The sequence below is a fragment of the Anser brachyrhynchus genome (assembly GCF_964034855.1).
Source record: "Anser brachyrhynchus genome assembly, chromosome: 3".
In the NCBI taxonomy this organism is placed as follows: Eukaryota; Metazoa; Chordata; class Aves; order Anseriformes; family Anatidae; genus Anser; species Anser brachyrhynchus.
Window position 1 is genome coordinate 53,252,679 of NC_137696.1, and position 24,819 is coordinate 53,277,497.

Sequence of the window (24,819 nt, forward strand, 5' to 3'; positions counted from 1 at the left end):
GTATTAGCAGGTACAAAGATGTGTTTTAATGATATTCTGCTGCATATTGTTCACTAGGGGAGAATATAAAGCAGGGAAAATACAAAGCATTAAATACATGGATAGTTTTCAGCCTTTTAAATGATTCAAAGTCTTTGATGAATCACTGGATTCTATTGCTGACCTCTGTTTCTGACCTTTCCCTGACTTCACAGGTCAACAGTTCAGTCAGTAACTGCATTTTGAGTAATTTGTCATTTGAGATCTCTAAAACTACTTCTCTTCACAGAGATTTTTTTTAAGTGATCATTGTATTGTAGAACCATAAATGAATTTCAGCCAAAATCAGATCTTGGCCACTGGATGGAAAGTACACTGGGAATACAGCGTACTGTCTACACTGCAGTCCACCAGTACAGTATGCTGGTGGATGTACACAGGCTTCCAGTACTTCCCTTGTACTTGGGGAAAACCACCTCAATCCTCCCTGTTCTTCATATACTGTACAGGAGCTTCAGTTGAAATTTGATATGCTGTTTGCTGTTTTGTTATTGTTGTTTCTGGCTTGTTTGTTTTTTCCACCTCAAAAAAAGGAAAGAACAACTACCACATTTCCAAAGCATAAAAATTCCCATACCCCCTTGTATGGTAAATATTCAACTGTATTTGGCATTACTGTTTCTTAATTTGATGATATAGTGGTGTTCTTCCTATTTATATTTATTCAGTCATTTTCCTGTCTTATATACCAGAAAATGTCTGCTCTGGTACGTTCTTTTTAATGTGTAGCTTTTCTCTGTGGCTGCCTACAAGAGGGGCAGTTGCTTTAACCTGGCAATCAGAAGGCTTTGTTCTTCTCACAGTGTGTTCTTGATTAATGTAAACTAATAATTACAAACACTGCAGCACATGGTGTTACAACAACACAAGTGATTGGCTGGTCTGCAGTTGACAGGCTTTTCTTAGACTAGAGAAAGAGCAACACAAAAATTGCATTTTAAAGTGCTTATCTCACCAGAATTCCTAATTTTATTCTGGCACAACTATAGCAATGACATTTAGTAGTGCTGTTGCTAAAGAAACATTAACGCTTTGAATTCACAGTGTTTTTCAAGGACATGTCTTTTTTGCTGATTTTTGAAGGTGGAAAACTAAAATTCCCAAACACGCTAAATCTTTTAGAAGTGTATTACATTATCATTAATATTAAAGTATGACCATGAAAGAAAACCCAAGCATATATCTGGGAAAGAAGAATTGCTCTTATTACAAATCTGGAAAGTAATGCATTGATTTGGGGGGATATTTGTTTTAATTTATTTTACATGTATATAATATATATGCATATAATGTATTATGAATGTATTACATATATATATTGTATACATATCATATTTCTCCCACTTCTCACAATCAGGCACAAAGGAAAGATATTTTGTCTGTCCCTCTTAGGCTTTTGCTGCTTGATCAATCTGTCCTTAAGAACTTGATCTTGTGTGAAAACAAAGTGCTTTTGAGTTGCAGCTAAGTCTAGGTAATGTTATCAGAAGAGCTGAGTGCATCTGACTTTCTTCTGTGTCCATTGCTATAATTAATGCAAAGAAATGGTGGATATGGTGCTTTTTTTACTGTATGAGGAGAAATAAGGAAGTTGTAAGCTATGGTTTGAGTGAACAGCTAAGTAGCTGCTGATTGTGTGGAACTGTGCTGCTAGTTCATTCTCCTTTCGAACAGAGAGCTGCTTCTTGTGAAGACTACTCCTGTGTGCATGAGAAGTGTCTAAAGGAAGTTACTGCAGAGCGTGAGATGGTTAAGTTCACACCATGCCATGTAGCATGCTAGCTTTCCCTTGTAGATGGGACCTTAGGAAAGTGACCACAAATCTCACATCCTATTGTAGTTACTGTTAGTAACTAAAAGGATATTGCTGTATTAAATGTATTTGGATCTGATCCCACACTACTTGTAGATGCTGAACTCAAACAAGTGACTATTACACGAGTTCTTTTCTGTTCTGGTTTCTGTAAGGATGATTTCTTGATTATATTTTGCAAGTCAGCTGCTGGTTTCTCATACTACTGTGGTATAATCAATATAGTCACACACTCGAATCAATTTGATATAGGCACTTTTCTGGAATATCAGCCTTACAAATGATCTTCTGTACATGTTCTTTTTTGTTTAAGAATTACTATGCCGCCTTAGATTTTTCTGATTATGGACGCAGACCTGAGAACTACTGAATACTTGGGAAGCTTTCTTCTGAAATAAGTCTAGTGTAGATAAAGGATTAATAACTGTAAAAAGTCTGGCTCGAAATACTTTCTACTTTTGCAATCAACTAATCAGTACCATAGCTGGTAACATATATCTGCAGAATTGCTTCTACTCCTGAGACTTAAATTTTCTTATTGTGTAGCAATCTGTGACTTTTTTTGTGTATATTGGCATAACACCCTTGACTTTAAAAGTCTCGTATCAATCATGCAGATGAAAGTAGAATAAAGGGTTAATAAAGAGGGATGAAGTAATGGGAAGATTTTCTGATCCTGTTAATAAAATCAACAGTAAAGGTGTTGGTGCTTCAGGGTCTGTGTATTTTTAAAATAATTTTATAAAGCACCCTTCCTTCTTGCCACTTCTTTCTAGTACCCTTTTCCGGAGTGCATAAATTACATGAGGATTATCCAGAGAGATACAAACATACTATAGTAGGGGAAAATACCTGTTTTAATAAATGCATACTGACAAACATGAATATGAAGGTAGAAGGATAAACGGTAAAGAAATGTTAACTTGTTAGTCTTCTTTGTCCTTGACAAGTCAGTGAGAAACACAGTATTCTTATGGAATAAAATTATATGCCTGAGAAAGAAAAATATAAGACTCCCATTAGTAGCCACTTGACCAGATGATGATAGTCTAACATGCTGAGAAAATCAAAAGCTTAGAAGTGCATGAAAAAAAATGATAGTGGGCTATTTCAATTGCTTCCATATAAATTAGGTAACTATTGTGTCAGGCTGTGTTCCCAAGAGTAACCTTTTATGTGCTGTCAGGCTCTCTTATGGACAGAACCTGCAAGAGAAGGTAATGCAGCAGACCTTATTTATAATATCAATAACAAAGATCTGTTCCTTAACAGTGACCATAATATATTTATGTTCAGAATCTTCCTGGAATCTGAGAAAGCTACTGGTATTATGCTTAGTTTAAAAAAAGGAAGCTACTTAAAATAAGGAAACTTGTTGAGAAGGAGCAGCTAAAAAGAGTTAAGTATTCTAGGAGGTATGGGCACAATGCTAGAATCAAAGGTTATGTGCACAGAAATTTAAGGAGAACTGAAAGGAAGCTTGCGTGACTAAATCGTAGGGTTAAAGAAAAAAGGAAGGGAGGTTATTGGAATCAAAGGGGCATCTTTCAGAAAGATTATGAGTAATTACAGAAGTAAAAAAAAAAAAAAAGGCACCTTAAATATAAGACTGCAATTATGCAGTTGGAAAAAAAAAAGTTATAAGTTGCAAACAACAGAAAAACTATTACTCAGTCCTTTTAAAGTATAACAGGAGCAGAAAGTGAGACCAACATATGATTGCTATACAAGAGAGACATTCAAAGAGGATTAGTTATTTAGCTTGTTCATCCATGGAAGAAACTGGGCCAGTACCCTTTAGAAAGCCCTCTAGAGATTTGGCACAGGGCTTATCTGAAATATGAGCGTTGGTAAGAATGCCTTATGGAGCAAACGAAAGGACGAAGTGTAGTCAGAATTAGTGCTTGAGTTCTGAAGGACTCGGTATGAAATAGCAAAACTTGGAACAGAGTTCACAACCTCTCTCACAAAATCATTCTGATTCCATAAGACTGGAAGGTGCATGATGTCACTGGTCTTTAAAATAAAGGAGGAGAAAAGTTTCAGGACAAATCCAGCAAGTCTGGGCTGTAAAGTCTGAAGCCCGTTCTGAATGAAATAGAAAATATTCTAAAGTGAAGAATCAATGAATGGGTAAATATACCATATCAGGGAAAACTTAGGGCTTTTTTAAGGGTTGGTCATGACTTTACAGCATTCCTCTTGAGAGTTCTCTGATGTATAAGAAACTGTGTGGATGAGGGAAATCCAAGTATGTTGTAATAACTATTCTAAAAGACATTCGTATAGTTCCATAATTATTGGCTTTAAGGAGTCTAAACTGCCATAAGATTCTTGCCCAGAAGGCAACTTACTGAAAGGAGAGAGACGATGACTACTTCTCACAGGGGAGGTTGGTGACCAATGGTATTCTTTAATGGTCTATGCAGAAACCAATACTGTTCATGATATTTATTAAGTGGCTCGAATGAAATGGTGTATTGTATGGTGATGATGTTTTTCCATAATAAATAGTTAGTAGAACAAAAAATGATGGCTGACTGAAGACATGCTGAAAGATGCTTAGGATACTCAATTACTCGTCAGTGAAGTAGCAGATGAAATTAAATGCATGTTAATATTAAGTGATATACACTGAGAAAGTAAACACAGATTTTTACATAAACATGATGAATTTTTGAGGTAATTGTTACCATTCAGGAATGATGTCTAGGAGCTATGGCAGTTAATTCCACTGAAACACTACTGAAGTGTTTAGTAAAGGTCAGCAAAGTCAATCATGTTATAATGATTATTAGGAAAGAAATGAAAAATTCAGAAATTCTTTCTTCCCATTCACTGCTCAAGGACATACGTAAATTTTGAATATTTTGTGATGTTTTGGTTCCAAACGCTCTGAGTATTCAGAGTAATACATATTTTAATTATTGATACTGTCTTAGTTATTTTACACGTTTTGTGTTTTCTTTGTTTTATCGTGTCCTTAGGAGTGAACTGTTACTTAAACAGCAAATATAGAAAAAATACTTAACTTATTTTGTGCTCCAGTATTTCTAACTGTGAATTCAATTTTCAACTCTTTTTTTTCCTTTTTTGCCCTCAGTCAGCTGTAGACCAGCAGTGTTGAACCAGAAGATGAATCTTTGTAGCCTTTTAATCAGGATGGAGTTAGTCTCAGTCTTAAATTGAGAAAACACACTTACTGTTTGCCTCCTGTTCACGACATTGAACTTGGAATGGAGGAACTATATACGTTAATTATTGAGCTTTACTTATGGATAGTACCATGTAATTTGATTGTACTTTTTCAGCATTGATTTAACAAAACTGTTTAGCAAAACTCTAAAAAAAAAAAAAAAAAAAAGATGTGGGAGTAGAAGGAGAGAGGAACAAAACCAACTTTTATGCATTTACTTATTAAGTAGATTAAAACCTTTGTATGCTCTGTTTTCCTTTGAAGGGCCCATCTTGCTGGGATGATGTGCTGATTCCAAACAGAATAACAGGTGTTTGCCAGTCCCAAACGTGCAACGGAACTATTGCGGTAATATATTTTCATGTTTCCCCAAGTACTTAACGAAAATAATCGTTTGTATCAATTCTAAACATATTAGGATTGTGGAAATTAATGTAAATTAATGCGCAGGGTGCAGTTCAGAAGAGTTGTGTAGCATCAGATAATACACATCTCCAGTTCCTCCAGGAGAACTTGGTCAGTTGTTGCATAGGATGAAGGAGGAAATTTTGATTGCTTTTACTGAAGCAGAGCTCTTAAATATTCAAGTATGCATACGTGAAATGCAGAGTGTAATACTTAAATAAAAGTGTTGTAAATGTTTTATCATTTTCTACATAGTAATGCCCTGAAAGCTTCAGATTTCATCTTGCAAATCAGGTATTTCACGTCAGATTTTCCGGCTTTGTTCACAGAAGCTGATTCTTTACACTGCTTGCTACTTTGTGACCTGTCACATGGTTATGGTTGTTTAAGTGTTTCTCAGAGTGATATCAATGGAAAACCTGAGTAAGAAGCAGCACGGGCATCTCAAGCTCTTAAGAATGAGGACTTTTGTTTTTAAAAGTGTATACTTGTATATGTTTTCACGTGTTAGATACCGTTCAACACTATGAAAGAGGTCTTGGAAATGCTTCTTTTTCAGGAAAAAGTTTAATTTGTTTTGTTACTTCTGGATGCTGCTTTCAAAGACAGATTGGGATGTCATTAGTGCCAGTTCTCCAGAGGCATTCACCTGCTCTAGTGTAGTCATCTCTTTGTCTTCCCTAGCAAGGCAGTTGTGAAGTGGTGCATCCATGCAGTTCCATAGGCCTGCTTGGCTGCAGGTGGTGTCAGGAAGAATTTTATCTAGCTTTAGGCACCACGCAGTTGTTTTAAAATAACGGGATTTATTGTTTTCTCCATGCACAGCTAGCAGAAACAGAGTTCTTGCTGCTTTGGGCTTCTGCTTCACAGTGTGCTCCTTGTGGTAGTGGCTCAACTGCACTCTCTAAACTGGAAGGTATTAGACATGCTATTCTGTGCATTGCCATTATTGGCCTCTGTCAGGTGTGTGTGTGTGTAAAAACAAAACAAAAAACCCTCTGGGCAGACTAGCTATAGTCTGCTTATCATTATACTTCAGGAACTGTTCTGGTTGTAAGAGGGTTGACTTCCATTCCCTCACAGAATCTCTTTTTTCTTTTTTTTTTTTTAAGAAGCAGGAAATGGAGTAATATACCATCATAGATCTGTCACAACAAACAAACAAACAAAAAAACCATCAAACTAAAATCTTAACTGGCTAATGTTGTGGCAAATAACCAGTTCCCAGTCAACTAAGTCCCATGATTCCCATTGCTCTTAATACCTCTAGCAAGTTGCTGGCTTGGCAAAGCTAAGGATGAATGTTATCTTCCAGTAAGGCATTACTGAAGAACAAAAATCAGGAGGCAGCCTAATTTAGGCAGACATGTTGCACAGATCACCCTAACTACAGGTATGACACTGTAATCAAAGGAACAGCATGTTTCTATATTTCTAATTTGAAGCACTTTTCCTCTCAGCTGCAAAGCACTCCATCCAGTGGCATTCCATCCTAACAAGACTAGGATGTGAGAATAATCCCACTTTTTATGATTTGAACAAGAATTGCCAGAAATTCTAGTCAAGTCTAGTCTAGTTGATTCTAGTCAAGAAAACTCATTTAATAGTTAGCCAGATTCACTTATCTACTGATCATATGTATCCCTGCACCAGATCTTCGCTTTAGAAATCTTTTGAGATCCTCTAAGCCCCTGAAGAGTGTGTGCGTGGTTTTTTTTTTTGGCTTTTTTTTTTTTTTTCAGCCTCTGTCACTGTGAAAATGCTTCTCTGCTTCCTGGGAAATAATTCCATTCCAAAGACTTAAATCACTGAGCTTTTTTTTTTTTGTCTTTCCCAGTGTTGGAAACAATAGAGGCTCTACAGCCCTGTCTCCAAGGATTTGTCACTCTTTCCTGCTCTGGTAAAACAGTCTAATGATCCAACGATGCCTATTTCCAAAACTTTTCCTATCTGAAATCATTGTGACTTCATGTCATCCATTTGTCCCCACACAATGAAGGTTACTGTAGTTGTGGAACACTCAAGTCACTTTTATAACAAACTTGAAATATGTGGATTAAAATATGGAGATGTTGACATTAAATGTACCACAGTGAATCAGCTGAAATGAGGATAAACTTTGAGTCTTTCAAGCTGTTTCCAAGTTGTTCTCAAGCACGTTTAGATGTGGCAAAATGTTGTGCTTTTGGTAGTTGTCTCAACACTTGCAGCCACTGAATGTATTTGTGCAGGTAGACACTTACTCTACAGAATGGAACAGAAGTGTTCCAGGCTGTTTGTTTTCAATTTTTTTCTTCCTTATAATTCTTTGTGTACTTTGAATAGGAACACCCAAAATTTATGGAAATGGGCATTATTTGAAGTTGCAAATATTTCTCTCACATGAGCCCAATTTAGGTACAAATCAAATAGCTTTAATTTTTTTTTTTTGCTACTTACCGAGATAGCCAAAGGTTGCTTTGTTCAATGCAGAACAGCATTGGGTTCAAGACCCATAAAAGTGTATGAAGACTTTTAGTAAAGGAAGGAATAACTAGGTCTCTGTTCTTGTCAGCTACTGTATTCTTAAGCTAGAAACATTCCCAAACCATTCATAACCAACAAGTGAAGATAACTGCTGCGTTTAAAGAAAGGAATCTCATAATTAAGTTCCTGTTTTCTTTCTTAAAGTCAAATTAATTCTTCTTGCGAATGCAGTTCTTTTTAGTGCAAGGGTGATCCAATGGTGTATTTGAAACACTGATTCAAGGTTTTCCAATACTTAAATATTTGTAAGGTTTCTCAAATGATTTTAGGATTATTTTGTACAAGTTTTTTTGTCCAAATCAATGCTGAAATTGCTGAAAATGAAAATCATACTAGATCTTTCCAAGAAGACAAAAAGGAAAAATGACTTTAAAAATAGTACTATGACAGAAAACGTAAGTACGGTGTACTATACCTCAGGGTTAGAATTAAAATGTCTTTTTTCTAAGAACATTATAAATTATCAGTAACTCAGGGAAGTAGACAAGTGAGCTATTTCTCAATAAATTGCAAGTTTGAATTTGAGTGCTTTGGAGCTATCTTGGTTTTGTTTTTTGTTTTCAGTGTAATGTTAATAATTAGAACATATGCTTGCTGCTGAATAAATACAGCTGTCACGTAGCTGAACAAAAATTCTAGATACTGTACGTTAATTTAAATTTTAGCTGTTACTCTGAGGGTCTGGTGTTTATTTCTTTTTGGGGAAAAGGGAATTTCTGATATACTTTTGGTGAATTCAGGTTTCTCTACAAGCAATCTGATAATATTTGATAATAAATCTTCTTCAATTGGTAAATAGCTTCCTTACTCAAATAAAAAAGTACTGAGTAAGTGTTCTTATTAAGCTTATACCTGTGCAGTTGTCTGAAATACTTGATGAACACATTCTGTTTATCGTGTAATGAAGTGTATTTCTAATTGTGGAGAGGCTGTTTCTGTGTATTTAAAAATGCTATTTTTTTCTGTCTCTAACCTTAGGCTTACATTATTCAAAAGCCATCAAGAACCACAGAAATGATACAGCTTTCCCCATAGGTAGTTAGAAACAGAGCTGTAAGACTGCTCTGTAAACCTCTGTAGTAATTCTTTCATAGGAATTGGCTCTACATCGCCCCCCCCTCAAGTGAACATGTATCGGTCACAAAAAGACACTGCTGGCTCTACAAAGCACAAAATACAGCAAACTGTTTTGAATTTTAGAAAACTAGAAAAAACATTACTCTTCTGTATGTGCTCCTGAGATTCTCACTTAATGTGCAGAAAGAGTTTCTGTGTACCTTAAAGTCTCAGAAACAATAGTGGAAGGGTTAAACAGAACTATAATTCACATACAGTTTAAGTTATTGTGCATAAGGAAAAATGAAAATGACTTTAATGGAAATATAAATGTACTTCTATCCAAGTTTGATATCTGCCTCACAGCTGATATAATGATGATTTTATAGTTCTGATGAAGGCTGCATCAACTGTCTGTGATCATGAAAATGGAATAGCATTTTTCTTTCTTTTCTAGTCCTCAAAATATATGTTCCATTTCAGCAAAGTGTTTCTCAAAGAAGCAATAGGACTTCTGTGAACTTACTGAAGCCTCTCTAAATATTGGGTTTCCTTAAATATCACTATACTGTTCAAATTGAACTTTTTTGCTATGGATACAGTAGGTTGCTATATTTATTTTCTAGCTTGATCACTATTTTTTGCCTTTTTTAATAAATGTTCAGTATCATTATACATGTTTTAAACAGTCAGATTCCACTATACAGCAGGCTCACTATGTATGTTTGGGGCAAGAAGTTTGCAGTAGGAAGCATGTTATATTTTTACCCTGTTTAACTTTAGTTGTTTTCCCATGTTTCTCCTGTGTGATTTGAATATTGCATTTATTTTTTTTATTGGAATCTGTAAGGATTTCTCATGAATATTTGTCCTTGTCCTGCATGTTTACAGTCACTAGGCCCAAGCCTGAGGACAGAAATATAATTTAATGCCTGTTCCACAGGGAGTCTGTGATTGTCTGGAATATACTGGACTACAAAGTCACGGAAACAGTGTTCAGCCTGGATGATTTAAACACACAGTTTACCAAATGCTGTTTCTTTCAAGCATCCAAAGCTGTTCTCAAACATCACTGCATGAAACATGCTTCATTTTTTCATCTCATTTGCTTTGATCAGTTCAGATCCCAGTTTCATTTGAGAATAGAAATAATTTTCTGTAGCAGTTAGTGTATCAAGAGTAAAGTAGTAAATTTAATGATATTATCAAAATGTGAATATAGTAAGCTAAAGAACTATGATCTCATTATAGTAAGTCTCTGATACATTGCTATATTATTCATTAATTCTTCCTTGTGTGCAGTGAAATAGTTATTTGGGAAAGGAGCTATCTCTGTCTGTCCTTGGAACCATTAGAATATTTCCAACTCACATAAATAAAATTACTTGGTAATTTTAAAAATTCTGAGATATATTTGGCATTAAGAAAACTCTTGACTTCATTCTTTGGATTTTTTCTACTTCACTGCTGTCCATGTTAGTTTGTCTTATGCATTAAAGATTAGTCCAGATATCACATGCTTTAAAAACACATTCACAGTGTGGTGGAACAGGAGTGCTAATTAAAGTACCAGATGAGAGTTCTTTAAAGACAACCTAGTATATGTGGAGTAAGATTATGACAGCTTCTTTCCCTATCCTTGAAAAGGGAATGATTCAAATTTCATACTGGACAATCTTCAGTTTTTCTTATTTCCCAGAGACTCTGAGGCCATTGCTTTTATTACTTAGGAACTTTTATATTCTTTTATACCCTGTAGTATGACATCTGTGCAAGTAAAAGGAATAAAGCTTAAATGCAAGTGAATGTTAGTTCAAAGTTAAGTTACAAATAAACTAGACTCATCAGTGTAACCTACTTTCCGATTTTGTGACATAAGAAGGGGACAGCTAACAAATGGGCAAATAACTGCAGAGAATTTTCTGAATTAAACTATTTCCTTCAGAAACCTATCCATTAATTGAATTAAAGACAAAATTGATATGTTTTAATCGCTAAATTATCATGTTAAACACATCTAATGCTTTTGCTTGATTTGTGATTCTCTTGCATAACAAAATAAGCTTCTAAATTTTTTGTGAGGCATGTCTTTGAAAGTCTATTTAACTGAGCATAACAATGGACAAAATCAGTTCGACCTTTCTAAGTCTATAACCACCATTTATGTACAGATTTCTTACCATAACTAGAATAATTACAGAGCAAATGTACTACTCAATCATTAATTTTTATATCATAAATTATTCAAGCCAGTTACTTGACTTTAATTTTTACTAGAAAAATGTAAGAATCCACATGCACAACTGAAACATTCAACAACTTACAGTATATTAAGACAGATCTAGCGTTGATGTAAAATGACCTCTTTGAAATGTTTGTGAGCTTTCTAATCAATCACAACAGTGTATGTATCATTCTCACAACACATCTGTAACAATACAGCAGCAAGCCAGGACATACTTGCTTTAAATTACTCAAATTGAGTAATTTGAGCTGTACAAGCGATTTTTTAGTATGCCATGGCTTTGATCCTCCAGAAACTTTTATAGACATGTTAGCACTTGTTTCAGAAGTTTAGAAGTTAGAATGTATGGAAAGACATTATGTTGCTTCACTTTATTCTTTATTTACATGGTGAACAGTTCTGCCCCAAAGCCTAATTTTACAGGGCAATCTGCATTTCATTTTTAATTTCTGGTTCTGTGTAACTGTTTGGTAATCCAGAATTGCTGAGGTATAAAATATGAAGCTGAAAGGTGCGGTAGGGGAATCCTTTGCACCACAGAAACTTCAAATTATTTAGTTGTCATGCATGTATGGGAGATAAGTGGTCTGTAGATATAAAAGCAGAAGGAACGTTTAGATCATTTCATCCAACCTACTGCGTAACATGAGTTGTGTGTTGATGCCTGTAGACTAAAGTTCAGCTATACCTCGTACTTTATCTGAATATTCTGAGACGTAATTTAATATAAAAAAGCATATTTTTTCCGTCCTTAATCATATGTTTAGCTATTTGCATCACTTTGAGCAGTTTTCAACATACGTAGTAAACTTCATGCCTCAGAACCAGTCACACACAGATGCCATCAGTGCCAACTACAGACATGTTACAGTCTACTTGCTTGTGTAGATATAAGCAGTTTTATTAGGCAATTTAACCATGATGTTACCTTGAGGGTTTCAGTTTTTACAGTTACCTACCAAAAACCTCAGTCCTTTCAAATTACTACCTCCCTGGATAGAGTCCTTCCTCTTGCATGTATGGCCCTTGTCTCTGAAGGTGCAATTTTATTTTTGGCTGGTTTAAATTGACTTATGTGGCTTATCTCAGCTGAACAAGCTGTCCATAGGGTTTTGTCAGTTACTTGCACTTTTCATTATTTTCCACTACCCTAGACTTCTGGTCTTCTGAAAAACTGAATAATTACTTTTTCTACCAGAAAGTTAACAAGTGTTTTGAATAGTATAGGGCTAGGAGATGATCACTGCAAGACCACCTTGAAAAACACTATTTGATGACTTACTGTGCAAAATTACATTTTGAAACATCAGTTAAATCCATCTAACATTGATCTATCATTGTTCTAGTTCTGTAATCAAAATGTCAGAGGTCTGTATCAAATGCCACAGAAATCTGTGTAAATCGCAACGTTGCTATTATGTTGTTCTGCTAAACTTGTAATCTCATAAAAATGTCAGATCAGTCTGATGGTGTCTCGTTACCATAAGCCCTTGTTGATTGACATTAATTACACATCCTTTATTAAAAAGTACCAAATTTATTATATCTGGGGCTGGTGTCAGGTTTACATGCCTATAATTACCTAGATTACCTCATATAAATCTGCCCTAGATTATGATATGATGTGGTTTTGTTCCTGTAAAGTCATCCTTATAAAACTCTAAGTGCTGTTTTTGTTTATATTTTACTTCACCACCAGTGTGATTTCTAAGTGTATGTTGGTGGTGTGGGGAAACAGCAAATAAAATAGCAGACTTAGAGTAGCCTATCAAGGTGCTGTAATTAAATTACAGTATTTTTTTTGCTAGACCTTTAAATTAATGTACTTAGCATTTTTACCTGTACTTGCTATTATCTCAAACGCTTGAATAGTGAAGAAACAAACAAGGGAGTTGACTTTTTTTTTTATATATATTTAAAGGTCCATGATATGTTGTAGAGTTCTTTACATTGTAGTTGCAGATTATTTCAACTCAATTTTAACTTCCCAGTTACCTATTTAGGAAACTATAATTAGATCTTTGTTTTGCAGATATTCTCAAAGTAACCTCATTCTGGAGTCGATCAATGTTTCATTTATAAAGAAATTCTGTTATTCCATTATTTACAGCAGAAAAATCAATGATAGGTGAAGAACTGAATTATAAAATAGAATTAATTCTATACGAAGACAGAAAAAATGAATTATTTATCTTGGGGAGAAAACTAAAGGCTTTTATTATTAAGATCTATCCTCATCTTAAAAAAAAATAATATATATTCACTCTTTCCCAGTAGAAATACATTATATTCCACAGTATGTTGGACACTTTATGAGTCACAGAAAAGTATCAAAGCCTACCATCAGCAAACATCACAAGTATGATTTAGATCAATTGGTTACATATTGCACAAAAATTGTTCTTTTAAAGTATTTTTAAGAAGCTATAATTTTTAAACAATGTATAATTTTGTGGATCATAAAAAACGTAAAGCTGAGGTCAGGCCAGGCCCTTGGATCTGTTCTTCAGTTTTCTCAATATCACCCATGAAGAATTCCTTACTGTTTTTGTAAGCTGAAATTACGTAGACATTCTGGCAAACCCAAAGGAGCTTGTGTATTTGTACTATGTATTGAATGGTTTCAGGAGGTTTAGTTCATCTTTCCTCTGTTGCAATCCTCAGTATTTATATGAGGAAATGTCACAGTTTTGTAGAAGATCAAACAAACTATCTTGAAGATTATAATGCCTTCAAACAAATTCTTTGCTCTTTGATGTTCTTCTTAAGTTGTTTACTCTGCTGCTGAAGGGGGAGGGGGGGGACACCTTCGTTGCTCATTACTTTTTGCATCTCCAGAAAACCTTGTCTGAAAACATGAGCATTAATTGTGCTTTCAGAGATTTTTTTTCCAGTGTCTAATTTTGTCTTTTGTGAACAATTACTTTGCATCATCATTCTCAGCTGCTATGTTTTGTTGGTCTTTTGAAATAGCCTTTAGAAAATAGGCAGTTCTTCTGAGCACAGCTTCACATCTCCTTCAATTAGAGCTCTTGAAAATGTTTTCAAACAGTATAGATGCCTCATCATTTTTGAGGCAGTTTCAGGTGAGCTGAAGATCTGTCCTGTAAAAGGAATTGTTGAGAGTTTTGCAAGACCAATATCTTAGATTACCAAGTCAACAGCTTTTCTGTTGCGATGCCCTTGGATTTGTTGAAATAGCAGTTAATGTCTTATAAATGATCATTTTATATCCTTCTTGAGACAGTATCAAGGGCTCAATTTTATGGAAAGTGAGCAGAGCCATCATGCGACCAAATTCTGCATCATTCTCAGCCTCTGTAATTCCATTGCCGATGCTGAAAGCGAGATAGTATCAGCAAGTCGAAACTGAATGGAAATGCCCCTTTCATACTTCTGAGATTTTACTTTTAGAAATGTCTGAAAAACATGTTGATGATGCACTGCAGTGAGGAACTCTCTATCCATGCTGTGGTAGCTGTCATAAAGAAGTGACAACAGTAATGTTGCTTCACTGTCCCAAGTTTGTAACATCCTTTTTTTGGCCTGGTTGTGCCTGCTTCCAGTTGTTACAAGGTTCAAAACAACCACAGGGAAATTCTTTGTTGCACAGTGCACACTTACCCTGTGGAAGTCTTTACCATGATGCATTGCGGAAGTTACAATGGTGTGGTGGTTTTACTCAGGCGGGCGGCCGAGCTCCACCACAACCGTTCTCTCACTCCCCCTCCTCAAAGAGGAATGGGGAGAAAATATGATGGAAAGGGCTCAAGGGTTGAGATAAGGACGAGGAGATCGCGCAGTAATTATCGTGACGGGCAAAACAGACTCAGCATAGGGAGATAGGTAATAAATCTTACTATTACTAACGAGCTAGAGAAGTGAGAAGCAAAGGAAAGAAACCAAAAGCACCTTTCCCCACATCCACCCTCCTCCCCCCGAGTGGCGCGGGGGAATGGGGGTTATGGTCAGTCTGTAGCGCTGCTTTGCCGCCGCTCCTTCTCGGTCACTCTCGTCCCCTGTGCTGTGGGGTCCCTCCCACGGGACGCAGTCCTTGCTGAACTGATCCGGTGTGGGCTGCCCACAGGCAGCAGCTCTTCAAGAACTACTCCAGATATGGCTCCGTACCACGGGGTCCATCCCTCAGGAGCGAACTGCTCCAACCCGGGTCCCCCACGGGCAGCAGCTCCTGCCAGGTCACCTGCTCCTGCGTGGTCTCCTCTCCACGGGCTGCAGGTCCGGCCTGGAATCTGCTCTGGCAGGGGTCTTCCACAGGCCGCAGCCTCTGTCGGTGCAGGTCCACCTGCTCCACCGTGGTCTCCTCCATGGCCTGCAGTGTGGAACCCTGCTCCACCGTGGTCTCCTCCACGGGCTGCAGGGGGACAGCCTGCTTCACCATGGTCCTCACCACAGGCCGCAGGGGACTTCTGCTCCGGCGCCTGGAGCACCTCTCCCCCTCCTTCTTCACTGACCTTGGCGCCTGCAAGGCTGTTCCTCACTCCTCTCTCCCAGCTTCTGTGTGGCGCAGCATATTTTTTTTTCCTTGTCTTAAATATGCTCTCACAGAGGTGCAAAACAACATTGCTTATTGGCTTGGCTCTGGTCAGCAGTGGGGCCCTTACCAAACATGGGGCAGCTTCTAGATCCTTCTCACAGAAGCCACCCCTATGGCCCCCTTGTTACCAAAATCTCGCCACGTAAACCCAACGCAAATGAATTCAAAGAGTGACAAAGACTTAGAAGAGAAATCCATTGGGAACCATTAAACACTAAGATACCTATTCTGTGTTAGGAAGTCTGAGTTGCAAGTTGCTGGAGATTGGGAATGTACTTTAGGGTGATACCATGTTAGGTTTGCCCTGTGCATGTGTGTGGTGTGTTTTTTTTAATTATAAATGCGTACTCTAGGCATCTACTGTTAGCTTGCTATTTGAGACAAGGTATTGGCTAGATAGGCTGGTGTATGCTTTATGTGACCATTCCTGAAATAGCCAGATGTTACCAGAACAGGTAATGTAAAGAAGCCAGATATGATTAGACTGAGATAAAAAGCATAAATATGACAAAGTATTTATTGCAAACTATATAACAGCTCAAGTTTTCCAGTTTACACAGGGGATGGGAGTGCGCACAGTCATAGTTATACCTAGCTAAATATAAAAGGGAAGCACACTCCAAATTCAGTATATCATATTCTTATACCTGACATAAATGTGAGAAGGTGTGCGATTCCTGCTGGCACGTGTTATTGCTATAATATAGTCCTGTGCCTAGTAGTGAGAGCAGTGTTATGGTTGTCCTATTTATGTTGTATGTTGCTCTACAGGTCATTCCTCTTTATTATTTGGAGGTGATTTTACTGTTCAGGTATTTGATCTGCTAAAGTTTTAGAAAAATTGCAGACATTCAGAGTCCTAAACAAACTGGGAAGCAGTAAGTGAAACTATGAATTAAATGCTGTTATATTTAAATGTGGTTATATTGAAAATGGAAATATACTCAAGAAGGTATGGTATAATCGGTTCCAAACCTTAATGTTGTGCCTACTCAAGTTTGTTTCACAAATCAGACCCAATTTTTTTTCAAATACGTAATGTTTGATACTTTTTTTCTTTGTGTGCAATGTCTAGTGTGTTCAGGGGTAGTTCTTTGTCATGTAGTGAAGTTCAGTAATGCTTTCAGTGAGTCTTTTGTTGCTTGTTGCACATGACATAAACGATATGCTACTGTCAGCAACTGTGGCAAGTTCATACTGATGACTGAAACTTTGGATTTCCTTTCAAGCAAGCGACATTCTTCCAATCATCTATATGCAATCAAACTGAATGAAGGTGATTTTGTCTGGGTGCAGTGTAGTTATATAGGAGTCTCTCCTCAAAAAATGTCAGGCAGTATTTGTACGAAAGAGCATGCTTTCTTCATTCATATCTGGCAAGTACTGTTACTGAGCATTTAATAACTGTCATTTTGCAGGCTAGCGTACTGTGTGATATATTCCGTTAGATCTAAAATCTGCTGTAAAATTTACCTTGGCACAAAGTCTGTTTTCCACCTATGGATGAAGTGTTTGAGTTTTTCCACTGTGCTACTTGAAGGCGTATGAGCAAAGTAACTACAATTAAGAATTGTTCATAAAAGCCATCCATACCTACACTGGTGCCAGGAGATGAAGAGAGGACCTGAGAGCCCCTTCTAGGGAAACAGGCTTCAACCTTTTGATGCCCAAAGCTCCGTCTCCTGCTGCTGCCCCACCATTGCAACATCAGAATTGACACAGAAGTATTCAAGTTGCATCAGTTAGTTTTGTTTTCCTTTGCTTTAGAGAAAAGCCACATGCTTCTCCTGCCTTTGTAGTAACTACTTAAAAGTAACTTCTCACTAAACGCCACTGTTAAAATGGCATTAGAAGGTGTAATTGTGCATATCTCATTTCAAAACAAAAATATCAGTGCCCTATAAATTTGAGGTTGTAAAGTTAAGGGGAAAAATAACAATACTCACTGAATCAAACAGATTGATTCATGGAAGCTTTATCTTAAACACTGCTACAAAATAGTGCCTAGCTTGCAGGATCACTAACCTGTCAATAAGGATTTGCTGCAATGACTTAATTCTTATGATTCACAGGTTTTGCTAGAGCATTTGTATAGATGGAATTCTGTAAGAATCTTTTTCAGCTGATTTTCCTAGCTTTAGAGAAATCTGACCTAATAAGTTTGTGCAGTTGAATTAAACTTAGATTTCTAAGTAAAGGTAGAAGTCACAGTTATTCTTTGAAAATGTTTAGAAATATGCAAATTATGTGAATAAGAGAGGAACTACTGAAAAAAATTGGGTCCACATTAAAGAACAACAACAAAGCAACCCCAAAATCAAATGCAAGTGGCAACAATTAGAACCTCTTAAACAAATGACCTACATACGCTAGCATAATATTTGCTGCTACATTTGAAGTAATGTTGTTTTCCATAACTCTACATGTTTGTTTTTTTGTTAACAACTGTATGACGTCACGCATCAGACATTGAGTTCACTTTGAATATATTTAGCCTCTTGGAATGTGCTTCTTGAGGACCTGTTTTTCATTTTCTTATTTAGAGAACTTCTGTGATTGGGGGAGGCTTATAATAAGCAATGCAGGTTACCTAGGAGATAGTATACTGTAAGACAAAGATTTTCTTAGGGGAAAAAAAATGCTCATTTTTACATCAAGTGGCATTGTAGAAGGTCAGATTATTCTTAGTGACCTTAAGATAGACTTACAGCATGTCTAGGTTTAGCACAGGCAGCCAAGGTTTCAGGGTGCCTGTCAAGAAATTGAGTTAGAGCATAATTCAGGTCACTGGATATCTGAGATCTCAATTTCATGAAAACATTTGTATATTATGTCTGGGACATCTTATAATACGCGAATTTGTTTTCCCTGGTTACTTTCCTCAAGAGCAAGCAAATTGCATGCTAGGAAAATTTCACTTGGTGTTCCTGCTGATCCACCAGCCTTCAGCGAGGCAGAGGCACAGCACAACTCTGTCCCCTAGCCCCGCTTCTTGATAATGCTCAGCCTGGGGATCTGAACCAATGCATTCCAGAGGGACCTTGTGCTTCTCTGGAATTAATTTCCGTAGAGGACTGTCTCTTGATACAGTAGCTGTTGCCTGTTTCATCCAGTAAGTGGAGAGAAGGGCGCTTCACCTGCTACATCCCTACAGAAGGGCACTGCCCCTTCTGGTGGGCCTGTGCAGAAAGAGTCATCGTGGCTTCTGTGCTTCGTGTGTGTGAGGTACACCAGAATAACCAATTCCAGCAGTACATGGGGGACCTTAGTTTGAGAGAGTAGTATGGCATGTGTTGGGGGTGTTGTGCTGTGCTTATTTGTTTGTTTTGCAGATAGTGATCTTGAGTATCCTAAGTATCGTTCCGAAGCTGAGCTTTTGGAGCCCTGGTTCTGGTCCCTGCCCTGTGTGCTACTTCAGCATTTTGCATGACAGGCCAGATAAAACATGGATCGTGTGTCTTTGTGTTTGTAGGAATGCAGTTGCATACTTCATAGGGCAGAAGCTCACTCTGTGTTCAGCAAAGTGTTGAACTCAGGTTTTCTAATTCCTACATAAATGTGTTTATTTTCCAAGGCGTTGCTGATTGAAGTCCTATTATGGTTCCAGAAAATGTGACTGGAAAGGTTACTTGTCCTATTAAAGGCTGGGCTTGCTATCATAGGTAGTGTTTTAGAAGTGATGATTTTTATTTCCTCAAGAGCAGGTCGTAGTGTGATAGTAGTTAAATGAGAAGTTCAAACTGTAAATGTGTGAAGGGGGAAAAGCAAAGCAAAGCCACAACAGATACCAAGGTGTAATTTCCATCTGAAATTAAAGGGCGCACTTTTAGGATGTTATAGACTTGCACCTTTAAATGAAGCGTGTGTTTTACAGACGAATATATTTCCCAATTTTACTTATGATTACCCTGAAGGAATTGCTTTATGCAATGTATTTATACAAGGTCTCCTATGTACGCAGTACATATTCATGAACACGTAGACTATGTGGCGGAAAGTTGGTTTGTAAATTTGTGTGACCTTTCCTAATGAATATGGCTGCTATTCAATAAGATAATGCCTGTGCAGAGAGCACAGCAATAGGAAAACTGCACAGGAGATGGTAACTGCATGGCAGTGTTTGGCAAACACTTGTTGCTTAATTGCTTATGCCATCTATGGGAGAATTTTGGAGTCTGAGAAAAGATTTGTCATAACAAATGCTATAATAGACCTGTTATGTTTATGCAAACACAACATGCATGAGGCCAAATTCATCTCCGTTGGCTCGGTTACCTCTGCAAGCTTTATATCTTACACAGGGGATTTGAGCCAAACAGATCAGTATCTCTGCGTTTGGCTCTGTCTCCACATACCTTTGAATGCAAGTCAGGGGCAGCTTTAATTTCCACCAGTTGTTCTGCTGGAGCGCTGCTGGTGCTAGCAGTGCCAGCATGCTGGTCACTGTGAATTAGCACATCTTTCCTGTGAACGTGGACACACCACTGTAGTACACTCTGTGGCCATAAGCACCTTTGTCTTTACAGCACTGGGAACCTGGCACACTGGTCAAACCTTTGTGTTGAAGACAATGCGTCTGGACAGTGGTTTCTGTTTGATGTCCATGGCAGCTTCTTGTCTGTCAGGGTTCTGGTAGCAAATATCAAAACACTGATTTTCGTGACTCATCTGTATCTGCTAAGTTATTGCTTTTCCATGCATACAACTGGAGTAAAATAGTTTAATAATAAAGATAGTTAAAATAGCTTTTCAAAAATATACTTTTGAGGTAACTTGCAAGTTAAAGCTTTGGCGGTTTTAATTGCTTTGTAAGACAGATCTTCAAAATAATTTTCTGAAATGTCAAATGGAGAACTTAGCAATGTGTGATGTTTACAGAAAACATTTTATACTGTTCATACCGTGTTTGTTCTCTTAGTAAAAAAATATTTTACTGCATAAATCCATTTTTAGTCACACTTTCAGACATACATTTTGATCCTAGTGAGGAAAACAGTTGCTATTTACACAAATTCTGTTGTCTGAATTCAGAATGAATTTGCAGCTACTTTAGGTAGAAATCTACTTAGCAGAAATCAGGGAGCAGAAAGTGTTTTGCAGTGGAGAAGAGAGAAGAGGCCAGGCCCACAGGCACCTGCCTGGTCAGAAGACCCCAGGAAATCAGAAGAGCATTGTCACCATTTAGGAAGAAAGTGCGCTCCTAGAAGTAGAGGGAGATGCAAAATATGCCATGCATAGCGTTACAAGGAGAGCCACAAGGTCAAATGTTGCTGGTAAAGTTCCTTATGCTCTAAGGCCAAATGGCACAGCATGGCTTCTCTGTAGCCGCCAAGCTTCCTCAGTCCCCAAAAGAGGGAAGCAAACCACCTGTTGGGAGCTGTGCCTGGGTGTGCCCGTGCCTGAACTGTGCGAGGTGCTTGCTGGCCCATCCAAAACATGCCAGGGACTTTCTAACGCTACAACTGTGTGGCGACTGTGCTCAGTCACCTAGAAATGCTCTCGGATAAGGTTTAAGAGTCAGCAGTTTGCTAGTGTGGGCATAGCCGTGTTGTGCCTGGATGCCAATTTTTAAGTTAGGATTCTTATTTTTTTTCCTGCTTGTTTTTGTTATGAAGGCAGTCTGAATAGCTAAAGGTTTGCTGGGAAAACTGAATTAAATCACTATAGTGAAAGCAATCTATCAAGACTCCATCAGTGTTATTTTAAAGCTATGCAAATAGCTATCTACACTAGACAATATGACTATGTATGAAATTCTCAAAGGAAAAATGTCCACATCTTTCTGTTTTAAATAATAATAATAATAAAAAACCACTTTTCAAATCAGATACTGTGCTGTTAACCACTGATTAATATCGGCTTTTTCTGTACTGGTATGTACATAAAATACGTTTGTTGTGTTAAATGCTTATTTAACTTATTTGCTACATTTTTCAGGTTCCTTATGCTAGAAACTATAGGCAGGAGTACAGCGTAAACATTTTTTTTTTTGCCTAATAAGATTAGAGAGGAGATGATGAATTTCCCACTGTGACTTGTTTTCTACATCATCTTGCATAAGGATCTGTATATATATTGAATTAATTAAAAAATAACAGGAAACAATGAAAAACATTAAATTCAATGTCATGGAACAAATTCAGTTCTTTACTGCTAAGAACTAACTGAGTTTTGCCATATTAGCCAAGGAGAAGAGGTTTTTTTTGTCTATTTTTTTTCTCCCTTCCACTTCCTTCCTTCATTTACTGCAGCTCTCTGGAATGTTCAAGAACCTCCAGGAACCTCCCAAAACCTCTGGGAAAGCTTTTGTAGGGCTTTAATCTGTGAAGCCCTGCGTTGTAAAGGAACAATTTATAAGACATCATACAAAAAGCAAGGAGCTAAAACCATTTTTGTAAACCATTTTTGTATGAGGCATGTAAATTGTAGAAACAGGCAAATAATTTTTTTTTTGGGGGGGGGGCGGGGTGAGGAGGCTTCTTCAGGAAGAACATTTGCATTTCATCCCTTAAAAAGTGTTAGCTTCTGGAACATGCTGGTATCAGCTAAGGCTTTTTTTTTTCTCCTGGTATTTTAAGAAAGTTGAAAGTTATTTTTTTCGTGGTGTTCTTGTTTCATTAATACCATTTTTTTGTCCTAACAGCCGAAAATTTGAAGTCTTCTCTATAGAAAGGAGAAATTGATGGTTGAAGTGTTTTTGTAATATTTTTTAATACAGCGAACGCAATTTCCTTGTTTCCCTGAAATCAAGAGCGGAGTACAATTCCTTCTAGCCCACTACTTTGATTTCCATTCATAGACCTCACCTGGAGGGAAAAAAATAAAATTTCTCAGGCCTGCATCATTAGAACTAGGTGAAACTGTTTTGGAAGCTCCTGTTTTCTTTTTTAGGGATGCAGGATTCCCAAAATAGTATTTGGTGACAACTGCTCATGTTTAGGGCGGAGGCTGAAGTTACTTCAGCCGCTTGGTTTCATCCCTAGGCTATGCCTGCCGTAGGGAGTAGTGATGGCCGGTAGGAACAAAGTTTCTGGAGCAAAACACTTGGAGCTGAGAGTCACCTATCCATACATTTTAGGGTAGGTTTCCTTTGTCTGGCTGTAATCTGCCTCTGTGAACTGGCTGCTTCTTAGTGATGGGAGTACATTGGGTTTGTTCCTGGAGCATATCATTCAAAAAAACCTTCCATTTCCTATTCAGTGAATATTCAGGAGGTGCCAAACATTCATTAGTACAATTTTGAGTCCTGAGAGCAAAAGACAAGCGTATCTCTTACAAAGGAAGAGTGTAACATTTCTGCTATTTCGTTCCTTTCTTTTCCTTTTCTCACCATCCCCAATATAAGTGGACAGTTTCTTGGCTGGTATGTACTCATTCATATCCTGATCTATGGCAGGCACTGGAAAGATGACAGAACAAACCATCCAATTTTTCAAAGCTGAGGTACAGAAATGAGGCAAAGAGCCACTCCGGTAGCATTACAGCCTAATTCTGTCTGCCCAGTGTCCTCACGTAAATACTGATGCTCCCCCTGAGGCAGCCCTAGTGCTAAAGGAGAGGTGTCTTAGTACTGCCTTTCAGCTGTGTTACAGACTTGTAGATCATCTGTACGGTTGGTGGACAGATGCAAGACTCAAAGACACTGGTCATATTAGCCGAAGGCTAAAAAACTAAAAGCAAAAATAAGTGATTTTTCTTATGATGGCTGTTGGGTTAAAGGTATTATTTTTTACTAAGCTTTGAACCTGGCCAATTTCTTAGATATCCAGGGATGGACAAAATTTAAAAGTTTCAGTTGTAATAGTATCTGTAATAGTATCAAATTGGGAATGGGATGGGAATCTAATGTATCTGTGGCAGAGATCCAGCAATATTTAGAGACTGGATCATGGAATTGGCTGTGTCATATGCAGTAGTCATGGAAGGTATCAACTAGTTAAAGAAATACCGCAGTTTGTTTATGATTTTTCATTTATAATTTGTTATCTCTGCAGACTTCTCTGAAGCTCAAGACAAGAGTCTTTGGGTGACAGTGCAAGTGAAGTCACTTCTGAAAGATACAAATTCAAGCATGGGCGTTTTGTTTCTTATACACTCTAGATTTATTCTGTAATCACTCTAAATTCTTCATCGCTGTCTTTACCCCAAGTGCTTGTTAGCATGGTTGGAAAAGAAAGAAATGTTGCAAACCTGTAATTGCAAACACTTTTTTCTGTGCCATGAGAAGCACAGTCTGAGGAGCTGATGTCATAGTATTTGAATTTTTTTTTGTTCCTTGAGCCCTTTTTGTGGCTTACGTTCACATAAAAATTCAAATCTGATTGCCAGAGGAAATTAAGCTCAGAGTAAAGGGTTGATTCTCTACAGGAAACACTTAATAACAAATTTAAACAGTTGGATTCTACTTTAAAAGAGACTGATGGGAAAGTTTAAGTCCTAGAAATCAGCACTAATGTTCAGGATATGATGATTATAATACATGCTAAGTAGCTACTCTGAAACCAAGACTTCCTCTGTGGCTCAAGTAATTTAAAGGAACTTTTCAGCATGTAAAAACAGTTTATTTTGGAAACCTGGTGAACAAATTCAGTAGAACCCAATAAAGCCCAAATGGTTGGGCTTCAGGGGCTAGGGGAAATAATTTAATCTTGCTGAAAACTGCAGTCTTAGTTCAACCAAGAAGTTAGCGTTGATCAGAAATTGTATTTCTCAGTGAGACTTTGGTGAAAATAGTTAGGAACAGAAGAGAATACGGGAGAGTTTGTACTCTTCCAGGACAGGAAGGGCATGAATTTTTCATCTTATTTTGTATGAAAGCCTCGTCATTCTTGCTGAAAAGTTACTGTCGCAATTAATTTACTGCATCTTTACGTATCAGGTATTAGAGTATCTGTGGCATGTTAGTTTTGCTTTTCTGGTGATTGGCTACATGTCTGCTAGGCCTTAGATCCTTCTGTGAGGTAATTTTCCAGGCAAAAATCCAT

General features: G+C 37.3%; 1 protein-coding gene across 1 annotated transcript in view; it reads left to right on the top strand.

Moving 5' to 3' along the window:
• PRKN (parkin RBR E3 ubiquitin protein ligase) overlaps positions 1–24,819 on the top strand; it is a 621,897-nt gene that overhangs the window by 208,502 nt on the left and 388,576 nt on the right. The window contains 1 exon segment of the mRNA XM_080584783.1: positions 5,313–5,396. Within this exon segment, the coding sequence (XP_080440909.1) occupies positions 5,313–5,396 (84 nt within the window).